This window comes from Oncorhynchus kisutch, linkage group LG3 (assembly GCF_002021735.2).
Source record: "Oncorhynchus kisutch isolate 150728-3 linkage group LG3, Okis_V2, whole genome shotgun sequence".
Lineage (NCBI taxonomy): Eukaryota > Metazoa > Chordata > Actinopteri > Salmoniformes > Salmonidae > Oncorhynchus > Oncorhynchus kisutch.
In genome coordinates, this window is record NC_034176.2 from 35,542,636 (window position 1) to 35,552,528 (window position 9,893).

General features: G+C 43.8%; 1 protein-coding gene across 1 annotated transcript in view; it reads right to left on the reverse strand.

Moving 5' to 3' along the window:
- Positions 1–9,147, reverse strand: part of LOC109881715 (uncharacterized) — a 32,179-nt gene extending 23,032 nt beyond the window's left edge. The window contains exon 1 of the mRNA XM_020473830.2: positions 8,928–9,147. Coding sequence (XP_020329419.1) covers positions 8,928–9,008 — 81 coding nt within the window. The 5' untranslated portion in view covers positions 9,009–9,147. The remainder of the gene's footprint in view (positions 1–8,927) is intronic.
- Between the last annotated feature and the right edge of the window lie 746 nt (positions 9,148–9,893).

Sequence of the window (9,893 nt, forward strand, 5' to 3'; positions counted from 1 at the left end):
CCTTTATTTAACCAGGTAGGCTAGTTGAGAACAAGTACTCATTTACTGTGACCTGGGCAAGATAAAGCAAAGCAGTGCGACACAAACAACAACACAAAGTTACACATGGAATAAACAAACAGACAGTTAATAACACAATAATAAAAAAATATCTATATACAGTGTGTGCAAATTAGGTAAGATAAGGGAGGTAAGGCAATAAATAGGCCATAGTGGCAAATTCATTACAATTTAGCAATTAAACACTGGAGTGATAGATGTGCAGAAGATGAATGTGCAAGTAGAGATACTGGGGAGCAACAACAACAAAAAAGAGTATGGGGATGAGGTAGTTGGATGGGCTATTTATAGATGGGCTATGTACAGGTGCAGTGATCTGTGAGCTGCTCTGACAGCTGGTGCTTAAAGTTAGTGAGGGAGATATGAGTCTCCAGCTTCAGGGATTTTTGCAATTCGTTCCAGTCATTGGCAGCAGAGAACTGGAAGGAAAGGCGGCCAAGGGAGGAATTGGCTTTGGGGATGACCAGTGAAATATACCTTCTGGAGAGCGTGCTACGGGTGGGTGCTGCTATGGTGACCAGTGAGCTGAGATAAGGCGGGGCTTTACCTAGCAAAGACTTATAGATGACCTGGAGCCAGTGGGTTTGGCGACGAATATGAAGGGAGGGCCAGACAATGAGAGCATACAGGTCGCAGTGGTGGGTAGTATATGGGGCTTTGGTGACAAAACGGATGGCACTGTGATAGACTGCATCCAATTTGCTGAGTAGTGTTGGAGGCTATTTTGGAAATTGCATCGCCGAAGTCAAGGATCAGTAGGATAGTCAGTTTTACGAGGGTATGTTTGGCAGCATGAGTGAAGGATGCTTTGTTGTGAAATAGGAAGCCGATTCTAGATTTCATTTTGGATTGGAGATGCTTAATGGGAGTCTGGAAGGAGAGTTTACAGTCTAACCAGACACCTAGATATTTGTAGATGTCCACAGATTCTGAGTCAGAACCGTCCAGAGTAGTGATGCTGGACGGGCGGGCAGGTGCTGGTAGCGATCGGTTGAAGAGCATTTAGTTTTACTTTCATTTAAGAGCAGTTGGAGGCCACTGAAGGAGAGTATGGCATTGAAGCTCGTCTGGAGGTTAGTTAACACAGTGTCCAAAGAAGGGCCAGAAGTATACAGAATGGTATCGTCTGCGTAGAGGTGGATCAGAGAATCATGGACTATCCTCCATGCTCCCATCCGGCAGGTGGTACCAGTGCATCCAGGCTTAGACCAACAGACTCCTAAACAGCTTCTAGCCCCTGGCCATAAGACTGTTAAATGGCTAACAACTACTGCTCCCCCTCACCCCTACGCTGCTGCTAAAATGATTATTCATTAGATTTATTACTACCACTGCGCTTCTGTTCATTGATTACCAATAGTATCTACTGTATCTATTTATCCCGCTACTGGTCACTATCACTCCTGTTTACATGTATTTCCATTAGTATATTAACATAAGTATTTATATATTCCCACCACCAGTCACTTTTCAGCCAGTCACTTTTCACGCCTACACTGGTACTCTTACACACACACACGCACACTGAAGGCGTTCACATGCTTCCCAAAGGGTTTTTTCAAAGTGTGCAACTGCAACCCGCAATTTGGGGCATTCCAGCATCTGCAGGAACTCCTCCCCTCAAGCATCCCATTTGTTCCTTCATGAATTTGGTACTGACACAGACCCTGTATATAGTCTCTTTTTTTTGTGTTTAATTTGATATTGAATAATGCACTGTTGGGAAGGGCTTGCAAGTTTTTTGGGGGGGGTTTTTGGTTGTGAATTTTACCCCTTTTTCTCCCCAATTTCGTGGTCTCCCATTGTTAGTAGCTACTATCTTGTCTCATCGCTACAACTCCCGTACGGGCTGGGGAGAGACAAAGGTTGAAAGTCATGCGTCCTCCGATACACAACCCAACCAAGCCGCACTGCTTCTTAACACAGCGCGCATCCAACCCGGAAGCTAGCCGCACCAATGTGTCGGAGGAAACACCGTGCACCTGGCAACCTTGGGTTAGCGTGCAGTGCACCACAGGAGTCGCTGGTGCGCGATGAGACAAGGATATCCCTACCGGCCAAGCCCTCCCTAACCCGGACGACGCTAGGCCAATTGCCCCACGGACCTCCCGGTCGCGGCCGGTTACGACAGAGCCTGGGCGCGAACCCAGAGTCTCTGGTGGCACAGCTGGCGCCGCAGTACTGGGCCACCCGGGAGTCTAGGGCTTGCAAGTTAAAGGGCAATTCCGCCACTTTTCAACCTCATATTCATTATCTCCAGCGCCAAACCAGTCTCTACATATGTGAAAACAAAACGCTTATGATCTGCTGTTAAAATATTTGAATTAAAGTCAACCCCCCAAAAAACTGATTTTCAAAACCTGCAACTAGTTTCTAGCCAAGGTAAATCTGTCTTTGAAAATATTTTGATGACGTCATCGGGTAAAACTTTGTTTTCACATATGTAGACACTGGTATTGTGCTGGAAAAGTGGTGGAGTTGCCCTTTAAGCATTTCACATGCACTGTGTGCATGTGACAAATAAAACTTAACTGAAGAGCTTAGAGAAATCTACTATTGCCTAATTGAACGTTAGCAACAGGTTAGTGAGTATACAACTAGTATGATGAAACCCCCAGCTAAAACCTTGCAAAACACTGACGCCCAACTTCCCATAGCGCTTGCTGTCACACACACACACTCACTCATTCCCTTCCCTCACTCCTTCACATGCACAAACAACTCCTGACTGGCTCATAAACAGCCAGACGGGCTCTCAAAAGGGGCAGGGACTCCCACATGCGCTATTTACTGGGAGTAGAAAAGTGACACTGCCCCAAAAGGCTAATGCTTCAGCTGTGTCAACCCCCAGATGATGTGTATAACCCAGAACTCAGCAGCTCTGTCTCGGTCCAATAATTTAGCCACTGTTGCTGGTCAGGTCAGACACTGACAGAAATCTAGATCATAGACTGTAGGGTCATTTCTCCAATGGCGCATACTAGATCCGTGTGTCATAGAAGCTAGAAGAGCTACACTACATGACCAAAATTATGTGGACACCTGCTCGTCAAACAGCTCATTACTAATTCATGGGCATTAATAATGGAGTTTGTCCCCCCTTTCCCGCTATATTGGGCGGCAGGGTAGCCTAGTGGTTAGAGTGTTGGACTAGTAACCGGAAGGTTGAAAGTTCAAACCCCCGAGCTGACAAGGTACAAATCTGTCGTTCTGCACCTGAACAGGCAGTTAACCCACTGTTCCTAGGCCGTCATTGAAAATAAGAATTTGTTCTTAACTGACTTGCCTCGTTAAATAAAGGTAAAAAATAAATAACAGCCTCCACTCTTCTTGGAAGGCTTTCTACTAGATCCCCAAACTGTTTCCACAAAGTTGGAAGCATAGAAGTGTCTCGAAGATCATTGTATGCTGTAGCGTTAAGATTTCCCCTCACTGGAACTAAGGGGCCTAGCCTAACCATGAAAAACCGCCCCAGACTATTATTTCACCTCCACCAAAGTTTACTGTTGGCACTATACATTGTGGCAGGTAGCGTTCTCCAGGCATCCGACAAACCCAGAGAACATGCTTCCACTGCTCCAGAGTCCAATGGCAGCAAGCTTTACACCACTCCAGCCAACGTTTGGCATTGCGCATGGTGATCTTAGGCTTGTGTGCGGCTGCTCAGCCATGGAAACCCATTCCATGAAGCTCCCGACAAACAGATCTTGTGTTTACGTTGCTTGCAGAGAAAGTTTGGAACTAAGGTAGTGAGTGTTGCAACCGAGGACAGACAATTCTTACATACTCGGCGGTCCCTTTCTGTGATCTTGTGTGGCCTACCACTTTGTGGCTGAGCCTTTGTTGAGCACTTACACTTACAACAGCACTTACAGTTGACCGAGGCAGCTCTAGCAGGGCAGAAATTTGACGAACTGACTTGTTGGACGGTGCCATGTTGAAAGTGACTGAGCTCTTCAGTAAGTCCATTCTACTGCCAATGTTTGTCTATGGAGATTGCATGGCGGTGTGCTCGATTTTACACACCTGTCAGCAACGGGTGTGGCTGAAATAGCTGAATCCAATCATTTGAATGGGTGTCCGCAAACTTTTGTATATATAGTGTATTTTTTAAGAGAAGAAAGGAGGTCCTTGCACCCGGTGCTGTTTGTCCACAGCTGTGAAAAGGCACTGATACACAAGCCGACGACTTAAACAATAAGTATGGTGTGTGTGCATGCAGTTATTCCGTGCCATCATATTCACTCAGGGTGAATTTACAAAACAACCGGTTAGCTTCCTGATTGGGCTCTAACTGAAGCTGCCCCCAGTAACCTCTGAGAGCATAGTCTTCACCTCACAAAATATGGACCTTTACAAACCTCCATCAAGACCATAATGTTCTTTGGTCATCAATGTTGGTGCCACAAATGATCTCTGCATGAGACAGTGGAATGCTCAGCATTGTGGTGGCGGTGGACCCTCCAACTCCACATAGATATGTGGCTGGGTGGGCGGGCTGTTGGATGGAGGGGTTCCAGATTTGCGGTGCACACACCAATTAACAGTTTCCCTGGATTTTTCTTCCTCTCTGGATGGAAGGAGGTTGCAGTAACCGTCATTAACTAAGTATGCCTAGCCTAGAAAGTAAAGCATGTGGGTGAAATGCAGTCAGTCAGTGTTATCTGTCACCATGGTGGTTTGGACCAATTAGGAGAAATCATTTCCAGATTTGGAATGTGACCCAGGCAGCGAATGGATGCATCCTAAGTAATTAATCTCTCAGCAGCTGAGCGAGTAGCCCCACCATGCAGGATGACAACAACACACACAGCCAGACCAGCCAGACCAGCTAGCAGGGCAGGGCAGCTCTCTCCGCCTGGCCCATTCATCTCATTTAAAGTAACAGTATAGGTTATTTACCACCATGCCAACCTCACTGTCTGACCAATATGTGTTTACAGTATGATCTAGTCTCTTTGCGGAATTTAAACATTTAACTAGGCAATGAATTCCTCAGTGGTTCTATTTTTAGGTTGTTCCCTCTTTTAATCAACATGACAATAGCCAATGAAATGATTGCAGTATATTCTAATGTCAAACATGCACTCATTTTTTGTAGCTGTTAGGGTGGTGGATTTATCAGAGTTGAACCCTTCATTTTGGGGTTGGATGAAATGAATACCAAGCTTGTTTACGCTATTCCAAAAATCAACTTAATACAAAAGAGGACAAGAGGACAAAGACATCATTTAGAGTGCCCCCTCAGGCAGATAATTGCAAAGATAGTGAGCACCCTATGCACACAGAAACTAAAGCTAGGGACGCTGACAATTCAATATACTAAGGGCTTTCGTTGTTCAGTTCTAAGAATTCTGCTGCTCACCCTCACTCAGTCACAGTGGCTGGAGACGAGTCTTGACAGCTCGTAGCCTTATCGATTCTCCTTCCTAGTGTTATAGTAGTGTGTGGTCATAGATAATATTTCTTCTGACATGGAGAGGAGAAAGGAGAACTCTGCAATGAGACAGGTAAGCCTTTTATGTAAATGACTCCAGACATTGCCATAGACATACGATGACCGTGTGACATTCAACTCATAGTGTAGACAGTAGGCTACAGCACCAGAATACACAGGAAGTGGGAGAATTATTTTATAGTACTGCAATCTGACTCTGCTGCCAAAGTTGTCAGGAAGGATTTGGTCATTAAAAAGAACGCCTTCTGCCAGACTCTGTTAATCACCTGTAAGCACTGAACAGATTAGGGGGGGGGGGGGGGGGGGTATTTTCCAAATGCTAACAACTGAACATAATTAAATACCACATAAACATGGCCCATAGACACTACTGATAGCATGGTCGTGTTATGGATTCACTAGGTCATGTCTGCCTTCTATTTTATTTACAGTACAGTGGCAGATCAATAGCTTCCTTTTCCCCAGATAAATAGCAGTAGTACATGTGCAGTAAATCAATACTGTAGTGTCCGTTGTTCACATACAGAACACTCAGAAGAGGAGAGCAGATATGACTAAGAATGCCTACAGCATGGATAATCCATGAGATTCAGCCATGGGACCATTTTTTATTGAGCGGATGGTGAGGGGGCAGGAACAAAATTATAAATCATTTGTAGACTGCAAATTGACAACAAGAAGCTCAAACAGATATATTATTTGACTAAAAAGATCACATATCTCTCTATTATGTGTTGTAATACTTTGGAAGAGATTTACTAAATTAAAATCACCTGGGAGTTGATTTGCTGGTGTTTTTTTGTTTTTTGTTTGTCTTTTATGTCCAACAATTTGGACATAAAAGGGGGGCCAAATAGATAGAGTGGATCAGTGTAGCGAATAATTTATGTAATCTTGCGAGATCAGTCTGGTTGTACGAGGCTAGCAGGTTTCTTCCTAGTTTGGAAATTATACCGAATTGAGAATAAACCCTAACTAGAGTGTCACCATCATCTCTGTTGCACAACCAGCTGAACACGTTTCAGGTGAGTTACACCTCCAAACCCCACCATAGTGTGGATGTGGAAACCCAACACCATGCAATCCAGTGCCATGTAACACTCTGACCATGAATTGTAAGGGCCGGTTGGGTTACACTTAAATACTACTATACTAAGAACCCCCTCTCTCAGACAAACTGCTGTGTGTTGTGTAGCTACTTAGAGAGAGCAGGGGTAAGGTGTCACTATTCTACAGTATGTACAGGGTGATTCATGAGAGCTATGGTTCAAGAATGAAGACATGAAGTCCATGTCAGTGTCGGGCAGGCAAGCAGGTTGGGTTGTTTTCACCACAAAGTGAGAGAGTGAGCCTAACGCACCATTGGGCAAACACTACCCGCCCTACAGGACACCTACAACACCAGGTGTCGCAGGAAGGCCAAGAAGATCATCAGGGACCCCAGCCATGCCCTGTTCGCCCCGTTTCAAATCACTCAGACGCGGGGAGTAAAGGAGCATCATGGCAAAAACTGAGAGCCAATAGTTTCTACCTTCAGACCATCAGGCTGCTGATTACCCCCCCCCCCCCCACGGACATTCCCTCGCTACTCTCCCTCATGGACATCCTCAATCAACTCTCACTTATCTTGCCTGCTACTCCCCCTATGGACATTCTTTCTTCTGTTGCTCCACCCACCCCTTCTACTCCCCTTATCGACATGCTCTCCCCTGCTGCCCCACCCCTTCTATGGGCATTTCACCCCCCAACAGACTTTACTCTGCCCCCACCCCAATGGCATTCATCACTATTGCAGTTGTTAATATGTATATTATTACTGTTTTGATTTCTATTTCACTCAATGATCAGCCTGCTGCTCACCCTATGGTTATTCTAACCCACCTCCCCCAACAGTCTTTACTCTGCATACATCCCAATGGACATTTATTTATTCATAATAAATATCCATCAGCTGTTATTGTGTATATAGTGCTGTCTATTTATATTGTTTTTACCATTTTATTTCCCTAGTCCAGTATGTTGGAGCTCAAAACCTAAGATTTTCACTGTACCCTGCAATCACACCTGCAACAATCTGAATCTCTGAACCCGCCCAGATTTTTATTTATCAACTCCCTTTCCGTGCTTATTAAATATTGCGCATATTTATCACTTTTAAAACCCTTTTTAGAGTGGATAATTTATGCATTTTATTGTGATTTTATCCACTTTTACTCCCGCTGATATCTCAACATTTTAAAGCCTGGGTTTTACCCGATCTATTTAAATAATTATACGCTTTTAAACTCATCTGTCCAGGATGGTGGGCCACTGCAATAGAAGCTGACATTTTAACAACCTAAACGGACGGTTTTATTTCGCTGTAAGTAGATTTTTTCAATTTTTTCACACAACTCAATGGAGACACAAACAACATAAAAAAATAACCATTCATCCCACTATTCAAATATTACAAACCATTACTCCCCTCCCAGTATCCTGAAGAATCCCCTACGTCCTATTTTTATTTACCCTTTCCCCCAACCCAAATCCTTTTACCCTAAACCGGGTTCGTATCCTTTTCCAAACCCCTCCTCTATTTTATTATTATAATTGTTTTACTTTACTTCTTTATATGTTTAAATCCATTAAAGTTTGTTTTAACCAAATCAAGTTGAGGGGAAAAAAAGAAGGAATTCCACAACCTCCTCCCTCTTGTATCTTGACAAACCTGACCTTCACCAGACAGATACATGGACAAGAGGGATAGAAGAGGGCATTAAGCCCTGAGATGTCCCAAAGTTCGTCATTACTCAATATGTTCCGTTCACACACGTGGCTATAACCTAATATTGATGTATATTTGCAATGTCTTACAGTTGTGATATCTGCAATTATGCATTCATTGACAACACGAGCAATGGAAAATCGCATAAACTAATGGTTTATTTTCCATAGTTACCAACACAGCATGACTTTGAATTTGGGATTATTAGAATTGGAAGCTTCCTACTGAAATGCATGTCAATAAACTTTTTTGTAGCTTTCGATAAGATTATAGATTATTTAAAAGTATAATGGTATTAGATTAAAAATAACAACAATACAATAAAGATGATGTAAAACTATACACAAACTTCTGTACGTGAGCCCTGTATGCACGGGTGCTGTATTCGCTGGACTATTCTACTAAAACACGTTTACAGTGCATTGCATCATGTACGTTCACCATAATGACGAATTACCCTGGAAAGGCTATATTATGTCTTTCCCAGTGTGGGTACCAACTACACAACAAGAAAACGTGTTTCATTCTTGCTTACAAGTTTTCTGCCAGTCACTAGAAGCCCGCTGCCGGGTAAAACGATTGATTGCGCTTTTCCATGAGGCAAATGAGACTGTAAACAAAGAGCAGCCATGTATTACTTACTTTCTGTGCAACACATCCCGTGACCCATAGTAGATACGCTGTCAAGAACACATGTGCCCAGAACGAGCTGTTGCAGTTCATTTTCCTTATTTCGTCCTTTTCTCTTACTCACACTGAACCGTGACCCGCTCTCGCTCCCACTCTCCATTCACCTGAACTCTCGGGAGCGCGCTTTCATCCTTCGTGGACCCGCATACAGAAATCACAGGGGGTTGTAACTGAAGCGCCCACAATTTGGCAGTCAGTCTTATTTGTCAACAATCATTTCGACGAACATAGCTTCCAATGCACCAGCTGTGGGATTAGAAACAGTAACCTACATTTCCTTGTAGTTGGTCAGCTGCAGACCATTGATAATGGAGTAACTTTATGGTTATGTAGTGATTTAAGAGGAGCAGAGCTCTGCCACCTGTGCCTGCAAACCCAACGTGAACATGTGAAGGGGGGGGGGGGGCATCGAAACACAGGGCGAAGAGTGAGCTTGAGCAGTGTAGGTGTGGGTATAGTGACTTTATGAATGAATTTCCAGCAAGTTGAGAGGGGAAAGCTGGAGTGGAGCAGGGCTGAACCAGGGACCTCTGGTTACAGGGAAAATGCACTACCACCTGTCCCATAAAAGCCCATGCCTCTTGGCAGAGGCAATATACCATCATATAGGAAGGCTATGTAGCATATATAGCATACATTACTTGACTTATGCAGAGTTGAGAATCCTTTTGTGTAAACTCTGTATGGAGTTACTAAGATTAGCTGGTATTCATAAGCATGCTGATTAACAGTGCTGTAGACCTATAGAACAAAATGCTCACTAAACCGTTAAGCATATTGTTTGTCTGACTTTAACAGCGTTAAGGGCAAATCAGGAGGAAATAGCGTCTGTTGTCTGCCCTGTCAATGTTAAATAATCATTCCTTGACAGTGGCGATTTTAGCATGTCAATCTTGGTGGGGAAAAACTCAACAACAA